Source organism: Rhinoderma darwinii, chromosome 4, assembly GCF_050947455.1.
Source record: "Rhinoderma darwinii isolate aRhiDar2 chromosome 4, aRhiDar2.hap1, whole genome shotgun sequence".
Classification (NCBI taxonomy): domain Eukaryota; kingdom Metazoa; phylum Chordata; class Amphibia; order Anura; family Rhinodermatidae; genus Rhinoderma; species Rhinoderma darwinii.
In genome coordinates, this window is record NC_134690.1 from 329,027,174 (window position 1) to 329,041,409 (window position 14,236).

Genomic DNA, 14,236 nt, shown 5'->3' on the forward strand with positions numbered 1-14,236 from the left:
TAGATAGATAGATAGATAGATAGATAGATAGATAGATAGATAGATAGATGATAGGTATTTTCCATTTCTGCATTTTAAAAAGTTATATAAATTAAAAACTTTTTATTTTTTGTAATAATTAATGTAATTTTTAATAACAAATCTGCTTAAAAATATAGAAACCCCAACTGTCAAAGTGAGACAAAAAACTGTTCTGCTATTTATTAACATATTTTAAGATATAGATAGTGATTACATTGTCTGTTTTATGCTTATTCAAGATTCCAAATTATTTAGCAAATTAAGTCATGATCTGCCGGGGTGTGGGGGTGGGGGGGGGGGGGTGAGATCTAGAGCTTATATTATGTATAGGTATATAAAATGACAGTTAGAAATAGAAACAATACAATGGCAGCAGGAACATGAATTGTACACCAGACATCTGGCTTAAAAAGTTAGATCACCAGTTTCTAAATATAAAACTATGCTTGCAGGAAGTGTGTATTGTGTGCACAATACCACAACAGACTCGCTGATGCATTTCATGGCAAACATTTAGAATTGTAAAAGTGAAATCCAGAGATAAGAGAGAGCTGCTGCTTCTGAGAGACAATTTAAAAGGAACCAGTCACTTTAAAAATGCAGACTAATCTGTGGGCAGTATGTTACAGAGCAGGGAGAGCTGAGCAGATTGATATAGATTTGTGGGAATAGATTCAGTCTAACTTGCAATATATTCATTTAAACCTCTGCTCATTCTGGTCCTAGGAGTCCAGTGGGCGGTTCAACTCAGTGATAGCCTTCTCTGTATGAGTGCAAATAACGGACCGCCCACTGGATGCCTAGGACCTGAATGAGCAGAGGTTTAAATTAATAAATTCCAAGTTATAATGAATCTTTTTCCACCAAACTATATATCAATCTGCTCAGCTGCTCCTGCTCTATAACATGATGCCCACAGATTAGAAGGCATTCTCAGTGTGACAGGTTCTCTTTAGTAGACAAGAGATTCATATGAAACTTCTACCTTCTTAAACCAAGAAATCATTGTTGTCACGGTCTGTGGGTATGTGGACCCACTAGGCCGCACCGCCTTGGTGGAGAAGGCAGCTGGCCAAGCAACAGAGCTCCCAATCAATACAAAGTCCCGCTCTAGGGTACCTGAAGAGTCCAGACAGTGGCCGAGGCTTTAGCACGGATGGAGGTAAGTGCAGCAGGTTACCCCAGACGTGGTGGACGATAGCAGGTTGCGCCACATGTGCGGATAACACTGGACATGGCAGATGACACTGGACTTGGCAGATAACAGCAGGAGCAGTAGGACACGACTCCAACACTAAGGGTATGTTCACACGGCTTATTTACGGACGTAATTCGGGCGTTTTACGCCTCGAATTACGTCCGAAAATGCGCCTCGATAGCGTTGGCAAACATCTGCCCATTGAAAGCAATGGGCTGACATTTGTCTGTTCACACGAGGTGTATATTTACGCGTCGCTGTCAAAAGACGGCGCGTAAATAGACGCCCGCAGCAAAGAAGTGTCATGTCTCTTCTTCAGACGTAAATGGAGCCATTTTCCATTGACTCCAATGAAAACCAGTTCCAGTTACGTCCGTAAGGGACGCTGCGTTCAAGCGCCTGCACATGCCGTTACGGCTGAAATTACGGGGCTGTTTTCTCCTGGAAACAGCCCCATAATTTCAGCCATTACGGACGCTGCCGTGTGAACGTACCCAAACAGGTTCAGGAACAGGGACACAGCACGGGATACAGGATACAGGTAGCAGAGCATGGGAAACTATGGGAACAGGATAACACTAAGGGACCATTTGCAAGACTGACATGGGAATAGTAACAATGCTCAGGCAATGAGCAAAGGGGCATGGCACTTCTTATAGTCCAGGGAATCATGGGCTAATTGATGATGATTCCCATGTGCGCACGCTGGCCCTTTAAGGCCGAGCACGAGCATGCGCGCGCGCACCCTACGGGACACAGCGGACCGGAGCGGAAGTGAGCGCTGCCATCTCCTGGGAAGGAGATGCGAGTCAGCGCTCACAGATGCATGGCTGCGGCCGCCAGGGGGTGAGTAAACCCGACGGTCCGCCGCCATGGACGCTGCAGTATCCCCCCTCTTATGCCCCTTCTTCTTGGGGCCAGAGCGAGAGAGGGACTTCTTAATGAGAGCAGGGGCACTGAGGTTCTCTTCTGGCTCCCAGGACCACTCGTCAGGACCAAACCATCTCCGGTCCACCAAATAGAAAGTCCTTCCTCCTACCCTTTTGCAGTCCAGGATCTCCCTCATCTCAAACACATCAGATGAACCACAGGACAACTGGTTTCAGGAGGGACACATGAAAGGTGTTGGGGATTCTGAGGCTAGGAGGCAGCCGAAGCTTATAGGAGACAGGGTTTATCTGTTGTAGTATCTCAAAAGATCAGAGGAACCTGGGAGCAAACTTGTATGAAGGCACCTTTAAACAAATGTTCCATGAGGACAGCCAGACTTTGGTACCTGGAAGATACTGAGGCGGCTCTCTTCTTTTTATATCCGTTTTTTGCTTCATGCGATCGACTGCTAGCAAAATAGAGGACAGGGTCTGTTGCCAAATTTGGAGAAAGTCCCCAAAATCAGAGTCAGCAGTGGGTGCCTGAGATGTAGCCGGTACATGAAGAGGGACTCTAGGATGTTGACTGTATAGAATGTAGAATGGTGTGGAAGTGGTGGACTCACTTATGTGGTTGTTATACGAGAATTCGGCCCATGGAAGAAGCTGTACCCAGTCATCATGCTGCTTGGAGATGAAGTGGTGGAGATATTTTCCATGATCTGGTTAATCCTTTCCACTTGCCCATTTGAATGGGGGTGATATTCTGAGGAAAAGTCTAATCTCACATCCAGGAGTTTACAGAGGGCTCTCCAGAATTTTGAGGTAAATTGAACCGCCAGTCGGGAAGCAGAAGGTAGGCCGGTCAGCGAGATAAAATGTGTCACGGATCCATGGCTGCGGCCGCCGGGGAGCTGAGTAAACACGATGGTCCGCGGCCATGGATGCTACAATTGTCTTCATGCTATTGTATGTGATTAAGTATCCTTTTCTAAAATCATTGCAAAATAAAAAAAATTCAATTGAAGCTCCATTGCGTCAGTATAAGACTGTCAGTTACCAGATAATCTATTTCTCACTGGTGGTTTAGCTGCTTGTAGTTTATTATCTTTCTGTCCTTGCTTTAAAGGAAATCAGCTCACTGTGTACATATTTACTTGTGAGCTTGCACTAGGCTAGTGGTTATGCACATCATTTAATCTGAGCAGGTAGTGCTGCAGTGTAAAGCATGGGAGACTGAGAAAGCTTGAGCCTTTGATGAAATATTAGGTGGCTTTCAGACTTTCTCAGACTCCCTGTAGGCATAGTAGCTTAGCTGCAGTAAGGGTGGATTCATATATGTCACTTGCATTCGGCCAGATGTTTTCAGCCTGAGCCGGACACAACTGATGAAGCTCTGTGCACTTTGTGCAATGGTCCAGTGCCCATAGAGAGGCTATGGCCAGACAGGAAAACGCTGCATGCAACGTTCTTCTGTCTGACGAAGGTGGACATCCGGCTCTAAAACGGATGCAACTGATGCCTGAAACGATCCTATATGAAAGCATGGGAACAGTTTTGCCATCAGTTTCCCACAGTGTGGCCAGAAACTATGCCAGATCGTCGGTTATATGGGAACAGGGCCTTATGAATCACAGTTCTAACCTAATGGAGTCAAGCTAAAAATTAGCCAACAGATAAGCATTAAGTAAAGGTAGTGATTACATTTTTTTTTACCCAAGAACTGGACATCTGCTGTTTATTACAGACATAGAGCTCAAGCACACGGCAAAGCCATGTGCACGAGCCTGGAACGGCAGAATGTGGAATCACTAGGATTCCGTATTATTAACCTGTAATAGGATGCCTTAGCGAGGAACCGTATTATCTCCTAGAACCAGTACTTCTAGATAATATGCCTCCATAATACTGCAAGTGATGAAGCATGCCACAATATTTTTTCACGGATTCATACGGAATTTAAAAAAAATAAAAACAATGCACGGCTCTGTAAAAATGGGCCCAGGGCAGGAGGTTCTTTAAAACACAATTCCATAATACATGTGCATGAGGATTATTTTTCCATAATTTAGCAAAGCACCAAAAAAATTGTTATTGTAGTTCAATGTCCGACACAGTTTCGAAGAGATGCTTAAGTGATTTCTTAATTGACTAGCTGCTAAAGAATTGCATTCAGTTATTGTCTATTCACATTGCAGCCAGCCGAGTTTAACACTGAATTCCATCCCAACTCCTAGTATGCAGGCACAAGGCAGCATTGTCTTTTCTGGGATTGTTTGAGCATCACTGCTTCCATTTATCTTTTGATGAGCTTCAGAGGTGCCTATGTCTGATGAAGAGAAGCAGACATAGACCATCACACAGACTTTCACCATAGGTGGTGCCGAGTAATAACGTTGGCTCTTAATTATGACATTAAACACTTCTTACTTCATCGTTGCCAAACATCAAACAATTGGGCTCATCTGGCCAAACAACCTCCAACTCTCGCTTTTTTAGTTGCCAACAGGCGCCAATGCTTAACTGATTCATACTTTTTTCACAAATAGCCATCCGTGTAGTCCTACGATTTTCATGCCGTGCCAGTGGCGTAACTACCGCGGTAGCAGCAGTAGCGGCTGCTACGGGGCCCGGGGCTTGAGGGGGCCCGGTGGCGCCGCTAGCAGCCGTTATGGCTACTACAGCGGTAGCGTCGCTACTGTGGGGCCCGCGACGCCGAGACTTACACAGGCCCTCTCATGCCTGTAGGTGTCGCTAGCACCGGAGGGGGCCCCAGTGCTAGCGGCAGCCAAACACATGTATTAGCACTGAATGGCCGGGCATGTTCCGTGCCTGACCATCCAGTGCCTTACAATGACACTGATTGGCTAGCGGCGCGATGACATCATCGCGCCGCTTCCATGCTTAGAAGGTGCTGATTGGCGGGGCAAGTCATTCTGCCCCGCCAATCAGCGTCATTGGAGGACGCTCGTTCAGCTCCTGCAGACATGCTCAGAAGAGAGCATGTCTGCATCGCCAGTGAACAGCGTGGGAACCGGAGAATGTGAGTATGTCAAGTTTTTGTTTTTTCCCCCTCATAAAAATGTGAATGGCATTATCTATAGTGGTGGGGGGGGGGGGGGGTCATCTTTATGTGGGCTATTATATATAGGGTTCTATATGTGGGGCAGTAGCTACAGGGGGGTCTATATGTGGGGCAGTAGCTACAGGGGGGGTCTATATGTGGGGCAGTAGCTACAGGGGGGGTCTATATGTGGGGGTGTGGGCCACTATATACAGGGGGCTCTATATGTGGGCCACTATATACAGGGGGGGTCTATATGTTGGCCACTATATACAGGGGGCTCTATATGTGAGCCATTATATACAGGGGGCTCTATATGTGGGCCACTATATACAGGGGGGGGTCTATATGTGGGCCACTATATACAGGGGGGTCTATATGTGGGCCACTATATACAGGGGTGGGTTACCTGTGGGGCACTAGCAACAGGGTGGCTATATGTAGTGCACAGTCTACAGGGGTGGGCTATATGTGGGACACTATATACAGGGGGAGCTATATGTGAGACACTATGTACAGAGGTGGGCTATACGTGGAGCAAGAACTATAGGGGAAGCTATATGTAGGGCAGCACCGTGGCTCAGTGGTTAGCACTATTGCCTTGCAGCTCTGGAGTCCATATGTGGGCACTATCTATAGGGGCTTCTATGTAGGTCACTATCTACAGGGGGCACGGTGTGTGTGTGTGTGACAGTTATATTTAGATGTGTTGAGAATTTTAACTTTGTTTACAGGTGCAGAAATGTTTTAAAAGTGAGAAGCTGAAGACATCTGAACGGAAAACTGCAGAAATGGGTCATGGCCGGTAGAAATCCATCATAGATGTCTGAACCGGAGGGAGAAGAAAAGAACTAGAATCTGAGACGTCACCGGTGAGTCACTTAATGTAAATGTTTATTCTGCCTCTAATCAGTAATGTAGTCACTGTATGATCTGCAGCGAGATGATGGTGATAGGATTTTTTTTGTGAAACCGCATCTCCCAGCATATCCTTATCATTGTTCAGGCCATGCTGGGAGCTGTAGTTTTACGCCGTACAAACCTATACGCAGTGGCGTAACTACCGCTATAGCAGCCGTAGCGACTTCTACAGGGCCTGCAGCATGAGGGGGCCCGTGCCACCCGCCGGCACGGCCCCCTCCCATGGCAGCAGGCTCCGCTAGCAGCCGCTATGGCTGCTACAGCACGACGCCACTGAAGGGGTTGTTCCTACATAAGACATGTATCCCCTAATCACAGGATAGGGGATACATGTGTGATCGCTGGCAGCGATGAGGAGAACGGGGGACCGAAAGTCCCCCCTAAGTTCTCCATGACAAACCTCGGACTTCCGGGGTCTGTGTCGGCAGCTCCGTAGAAATGAATGGAGCGCCGGTCGCGCTTGTGCGCATGCGTGACTAGCGCTCCTTTCATTTTTATTGAACTGCGCAGACGCCGGAAGTCCGAGGTTAGTCATGGAGAACTTCGGGGGACTTTCGGTCCCCCATTCTCCTTATCGCTGCCAGCGATCACACATGTATCCCCTATCCTGTGGATAGGGGATGCATGTCTTTTGTAGGACAAACTATAGGCCGTTTTTTTTGGAGGGGGGGGTACATTGCGTTATCTACAGAGGGGTTCTGTATGGCATTTTCTAAAGGGGGGGCTGTATGGCATTCTCTATAGGGGGGACTGTATGGCGTTATCTACAGGGGGGCTGTATGGCGTTATCTACAGAGGGGGTCTGTATGGCGTTATCTACAGGGGGGCTGTATGGCGTTATCTGCAGGGGGCTGTGTATGGTGCTATCTATAGGGGGGCGCTGTGTGGTGGAATCTATAGGGAGGCACTATCTACAAAGGGGGGGGGGGTTGCGTGATACCCAGCAGAGGGGGGGCCCTAGTCAAAAGTTTGCTATGGGGCCCAGTCTTTCCTAGTTACGCCCCTGTGCCGTGCCTAATGGTCCAGTGATAGTGACTTGTTTCATCTATCTTATGTTCTTCATTAATTACATCAGAAGAACAGAGAACTTCTTGGAATCTGAACTTGACTTTTGACAACTCCAGCTTGTTATCCTTCATTGCCTGCCACTAGCCATCTTGAAGCCAGTCTTGCTCTGTTTTAGATAATGTTATAACCAGAATATTGCATCTGAATTCTTACCTGCTACCTGTTGTCTGAAGTGAGTGCTGTTACTTTGAGCTTAAAGAAATTGTCCCTCCAGGACAACCCCTGCCAATGAGCTTCATTGGGACCCCCTCTATGATCCAAAGCCGAGATCCGCTTACAAGCAGCGGCTCTTGTAAACTCAGTCTGCCATTCATGCGAGCAGGTAACAACAACTTTCCCTGCCCAAATAAGATGTTTGTCGGATATCTCAGGTGCTGGACCCACAACGATTAGCGATCCCGTATTAAACAGATTATCCCAACTAGCCAACCCCCTTTTTGACTGTAGTCACCACAATGAACAGATGAAACCTCCAGCTATCGGCTGTTATCTACTGGGGAAACTGCATGTGGCCACACATTTTCAGGTATAATGTAGTATTACGTGGCAACTATTCTAATGAATGGGCCACCATGTAATAAAAAAAGTGCCAGTGCAGAGTTCTCCAGAGCAAGAACTGCTCTTTCTAGCAGCTCTTCACTAATAAAAAGGGGTCCCAAGTTGGGACTCAATTACGTCAATATGTCCTAAATGCGGAATATGAAAAGGGGGCATAACATATTGTATCTGCAGAGGATAAGGATGATATATGAGGAGCAGTTTTCCAGTAAGTACAGCAGAAGATTGGGCTTTCTGCTTTTATAAGAAATCTGCCAGAATTTGTCGCACAGCCGGACTCCATACATGTGGTGACTGGGTGATCTGCTCTATGAGATTGTTCAGGCCGCTTTCTGCTCCCTATAGATGGCATATGGCTATTACCATAGAGTCATCTTTATTGCTCCTCATGTAAAATTGGCGCTGCGCCCAGTAATGACACAGGTTTTTGCTATAGGAGACCATTGTTAATTGTCCAAACAAGATGGTGACCAGAATGTTCAAATAAGCAGGACGGATATACATTGTTAAGAAGAGTTGCATTATGGTGGAGGTGGGGTTAGGGGGGAGGGGGGGTAAAATGTTATAGCATTGCCAGAATTCAACATTAATTTGTAAAATTTGTGTCTGAACAGCAGCACGCCTGTTTTGTTGTAATTATGCAAAGCATGTGCTCATGAGAATAACACATTGTATATGATAATAATTTTATATAAATACTTTTATTGGGATAGGTAAACCTAAACAGGGCACGGGAACTGTAACAGCACTTAACATCCCACTAGCAAAACAAAGTAAGGCCTCATGCACATGACAGTATTTATGATTCATGTACAGATCCGTAATACAGTACCCATAGAAATCTACAAGTCCATACTATACCTCCCTGTTTTATCTTTTATCAGATGCTATATTACAAAGGCACTTTACGACATCTCACCGAGTGCCTTCGTCTCATTCGGCTTTGCCATGTGTATGAGGTCTAACTCAATTGTATAAGGTACAGAAATGCATCTTATTCACAAAGAGATAAAAATGTAAAATGTAGGACTCACATGCTGGAGATGTCTATAAGATTAATGTGCTCTTCATATCCCAGCTGGCTTGCCAGGTCTCTAAATTCTTCTGTCAGCTGTATCAATCCCAAATCCAAATTAAACTCTGCAGGAAATTCCAGAATCCAGTATCTAGAAGAGACATAGAGGTTATCATGACTTTTCTGTTCTCATAAAATGGCATATCTTTGATGTTCGTATTTTAATTGAATAGCTAGCCATTTATCAAACATTCCTCCTAGTTAAAATTATTCTAATTATAAGAAAAATGATAACTAAGTTTTTCTAAGATTTAAAATAAAGAACTAAAGACTATGTGTATAGTTGCGGGATCAAAAAATGCTAACTTTTCCCCCCACTTTTTGACCCACCAAGACGTGCCCGTACGTTCTGGTGTGGGGGTTGGAGTAGGGAGCGGGCTCACGTACCGAGCCTGCCCCATACCCTGCTGATGTCAGCTGTGTATTACAGCTCACACCTCATACTAACGGCCAGGAACAGAAAGAACTCTGATCCTGGCCGTTTAACCACTTAGATAGCGACCGTGTCATCTAAGCTGTTAGAAAGAGGGTGGTAGCCCTCTTTGGCAGCCCATCACACCCCCCAGCGATGCGATCGCAGGGTGCCAATGGTTGTCATGGCAGCCCGGGGGCCTAATGAAGGCCCCCAGATCTGCTTTCTTTCTGCTCCTATTAAGCCTGTAAAAATGACAATACACTGGAATACATTAGTATTGCCGTATATTGTACCAGCGATCTGACGATTGCTAGTTAAAATCTAATAAAACATGTTAAAAATAGTTAAATAAAGTTGAAATAATTTTTTTTAGTCTAAAATAATGTAAAAAACAAAACAATAAACAAAATTGGTATCGCCGTAATCGTAACACTCAGAACTATTACAATAAAACATTTTTTTAACTTGCAGTGAACGCTGTAAAAAAAAAATGAAATACCAGAAGCGCTGTTTTTTGCTCACCTTAGAATTATTTTTTATTTTTTTATAAAAAGTGATCAGAAAGTCGTATGTACCAAAAAATGGGACCAATAAAAACTACAGCTTGTCCCACAAAAAATAAGCCCTCACACCACTCAGTCGACAAAAAAATAAAAAGTTATGGCTTTTGGAATGTGATGACACAATTTTTTTTTAGTGGAAAAACGAAAATGAAAAAACAAAAAATGGCTTGGATTTCATCACCATTTAAAGATCTCTGCTTGCTATCAGTGAATTTAAACATTCATTATTTAAATTCAGAGGCAGAAAACCCATCCTGATCATATCCAGCTTAAACAGATGCATTGCTCAATTCAAGAGAGAGCTCTTTTTTCTTTTTTTTCCTTTGCTTCAGGACGGGGGTAGGTTGGAAGGGGCAGGGGGATTTATTGATGGTGATGTATAGGTTTGTAATTGTATATTTCATAATAAATTTAAAAAAAAGAGAGAGAGAGAGCTCTTGAACTAACCATGTAGCCCAGTTAAGGATGGGTTGTCAGTCACTGGACGTAAACAATAAATGTTTCCTTTCACTGACATCAAGCAAAGATTTAGAAACACAATATATATTAGTAATTTGCAGAACATTCAATTAAAAGCCATAAACTTTTCATATTCCCATCGCATTGCGTTAATGTGAATTCAAATACCATAGAGCTTCATGTGTAAGGAAGTCTCTTTCTCTCTATATACTAATTTATGGACTTATTGTGGGTCTGTAACTGTAGTAATAGAACTTATATCCAAATTAAGTTACCTCATAAAGTGGCATGTTTTTAAACGCAAGTCATTGCAGTTCTCACTGCTGGCATTTCGATAAGTACATATGTTAAAGAAAATGACAATGATTGCAGAATTTTTAAAAAAAATCTAAGTTGTACAGATCTCACATTCTGTATATGGTACATAACTTCTACTATGCCCAATAATATCAGATTCATTACAAACAAGTGCAGAATACAAATTGTGGTGGTGTTTATTGGAACCTTTCAGATTCTTACTTTTATTTAGTAACGCTGTTTTCCAGGAAGGCATTTGAAATCATATTTTATGTATAGACAACACTACTTTACTTATTTGGCCCTTTTTTCTTATATATTTGACCTACAATATATATTTCAAAATGACTTTATCAGATCATTTTGAACTTTTTGTTTCCGTGACCACTTAAAGAAGCAGATGGAGAAGAGTTCACGTTGTAGATCAGATGTGGAGTCTATAAGAGAGAGAAGTGGGTCATTTGGAAGCCATATAGTTGCCCTTTTAGCAAAACCATTGCAAAGAAGTGATTGTGCTTCTGAGAGGTCTGCCAATGAAGTGTGATTGTCCGTTGAATCTGCATGATCTCAGGGATGAATTAATTATAATGACCAAACATTTTATATCTATAATCATTAAGGGAGTTGTCCTTTCAGGTCAGCCCCTGTCTATGTTCTCCTTTGAGTGTAAAATATCCCGGCACTCACAGGATCAAATAGTTGTTTTTTTATTTTTCAAACAAGACGCGCTTTCTTTACTGTCTCGGCAAGAAAGCCGGAACGCATCATGTATGAAAAATAAAAATACAATTATTTGATCCAGTGAGTGCCTGGATTTTGTTCACACAATATTGTTGGAGTATTTCCCACGAGTACCACGCCAGAAACCGGAGTGCCAACCATTTCTCTTGGGACTATGTTCTCATTTGAAACACCCCCTTCTGCAGGCCAGAGCAGAGATCCGCTGACAAGCAGCGGTTCTCGCTCTGGCAGACTCAAACTGCCATTATTGCGATCAGATGACAACAACTTTCCCTGGCAAAATCTGCTGTTTGTCGGATATCTCGGGTGCTAAACCCACAATGATTAGCGATCCCGTATTAAACAGATTATCCCAACTAGACAATCCTTTTTTTGACTGCATTCACCCCAAGGAACAGCTGAAATCTCCACCAATCCGCTGTTATCTCCTAGGGAAAATTTCAGGTAAAATTTAGTATTACATGGCAACTATTCTAATGCATGGGCCATCATGTAACACATGATGTAACACATGGCAGTGCAGAGTCCTCCAGAGCATGTGTTGCTATCTCTAGCAGCCCGCCACTAATAGAAGGGGGTCCCAAGTTGGGATTCAATGACGTCCACATGTCCTAATAGGGAATATGGAAAGGGGGCATAACATATTGCATCCGCAGAGGATAAGGCCATGTGTGTGTATTCTTGCTTTATAAAGGATATATGGAGAGAAGTTTTCCAGCAAGTTCAGTAGAAGACAGATACCAACGATGCATTAACAACACAGTTCTCGGCAGTAGGTTGTTGTCGGTCAGATTACCTTTCTCCTCTGTAAATATAAAGAAAATGTTATAATTATTACCTGTTACCCTATTATCTCTCAAATGTGTTCTGACTACCTATATTTTCTTAAAACTGGTCTGCATTGAGTTATTAATAGCAGACAAAGGGTAGCAAAAGAAAAAAAACTGTGAAAAAAAAATAGATTTCCTCACCTACTATAATAGAGCTGTGACTGACACAGACGTAACTTAATGCTGTTTTCAGATGATAAGGTGTGAACCACAAGTTCCAAATAAAACTATTTGTGCATCCAGTATTCACAGTGTTACTGTTAGAGAAATATCAGGCTGCATGGCATGCTGCTGATCTTTCTTAATATTACTGAAATTGTCATCTCAAAATAATAAATGGAACAGCTTCCTGGGTTATGTCCACTTTAAATATCACTTGAAGGAACACTGAACAAAACTAATACACTGTGTTGTGCCTAGTGCAGAGTCCTAGGGGGTGGTGCATGACACAGGGTTACAAAGAACACCAAAGAGAGAATTCATGTGTCATGCTTCACCCCATCAGACTCTTAGAGTGTTACTTAAGTTTTTTGATAAAAGTACATAACCCAGACATCTATTTCATTCTTTAGTTTGACATCACAGTTCCAGTAATTCACAGTGTATTGGTTTAGTCTTGAGTGTTCCTTTAAAATATTTATTCCTGTTGAGAAGTACAGTAAACCGTAATATGGGTAAAGAAATGCAACACCACTACTTTATTCCACTGAACACAATGGTTGATTTCTTATACAGACTGTTTATATATGCAGGTGTCTTGTCATTGTGGATATGATGCATGTACCCAAATAATCCACCCCAAAACAGCACTAATGAATTACATTATTATTATTATTATTATTATTATTATTATTATTATTATGCATATTTAAGGCAGAAAATCCAGTCATAATTACAAATTGAACAAATTTGTCTTTCCTAGCTGAACTATAAAGATTAAATCCCAACCCACATAATTTACCAATCACTAAAGTTCATTGATAACTCTGATTGATATGATATTTCAGTCTTGATATTTTTTATGGAGGATCTGCCAATGGCTCTGACATGTCTGTTTTAGTAAATAATCGCATCCATCATAAAGAAAAAACAACTCTGGAGCATTTTTTCTTAGAACTCTGTAGATTGTAGCATTCCTCTGTTATTTATCCTGGAAATGTATAAATATATTCACAATTGGGCGTGACTATTCTTTTGTCAATGGGGCATGTACCTACACAGTCTTAGAGCTCATTCAGATGAGCGTGTTCTTCGTTTGTGTGCTGGCCATTAAAATAACTGACAGCACACGGACCCATGCAAATCAATGGGACTATTCAGACATGCGTGATTTACTGCAGGCTGGTGGCCCTGTCCTATCCTGGTAATGCTAGGCTGATGCTGCTGCTATGTTGTATCTGGCTGGTTATGAATATTGGGGGGGAACACCACATCATTTATTTTTTTTAAATGGGAAAAATTATCCCAATTATCCCAATTAGCCTAATTATCCCAGCCTGAGGCCGCCTCAGTGACCGTCCATTACTACAGATGGTCGGGTACAGGATTCTACGCAGCTCTTCCCGGTACCCCTGGTTGCGGTGGGTACCGGGGTAATAATGGGGGTTAGTGTTAGCCTCTTCACCGGCTAACATTGGGCCCCGCCTTAGTAATAGACGCTGTCAATCAGTCAGCAGCTATTACTAAGGTGGTATTAATAAAGTTTAATAAATTATGCACACATACTGCTGCATTGCCTCTACTTTATGCTGAAATGTAATTAACGAAACAAAAATGTATCATGAATCTTGAATATTGAATCATGCATCATGAATCATGAATCATGTATCATGAATCATGAATCATGAATCATGTATCATGTATCATGTATCATGTATCATAAATCTTGAATCTTGAATCATGAATCATGAATCTTGAATCATGTATCATGAATAATGAGTCTTGAATCTTGAATTATGAATCTTGAATCATGAATCTTGAATCTTAAATCATTAATAATGAATCATGAATCTTGAATCTTAAATCATGTATCATGAATCTTGAATCTTGAATCATGAATCATGAATCATGAATCTTGAATCATGTATCATGAATAATGAGTCTTGCATCTTGAATTATGAATCTTGAATCATGAATCTTGAATCTTGAATAATGAAT

General features: G+C 42.5%; 1 protein-coding gene across 3 annotated transcripts in view; it reads right to left on the reverse strand.

The window, feature by feature from the left end:
• Positions 1–14,236, reverse strand: part of RASGRP3 (RAS guanyl releasing protein 3) — a 106,064-nt gene that overhangs the window by 46,528 nt on the left and 45,300 nt on the right. For 2 of the 3 annotated variants that reach the window (XM_075864433.1, XM_075864432.1), the window contains exons 1-2: positions 10,487–10,543; positions 8,734–8,865 (exon numbers count right to left, since the gene is read on the reverse strand). In XM_075864433.1, coding sequence (XP_075720548.1) covers positions 8,734–8,865; positions 10,487–10,491 — 137 coding nt within the window. In that variant the 5' untranslated portion in view covers positions 10,492–10,543. Of the gene's footprint in view, positions 1–8,733; positions 8,866–10,486; positions 10,550–11,948; positions 12,055–14,236 lie in introns of those variants that run through there. The other variant, XM_075864434.1, reaches the window with a different exon arrangement.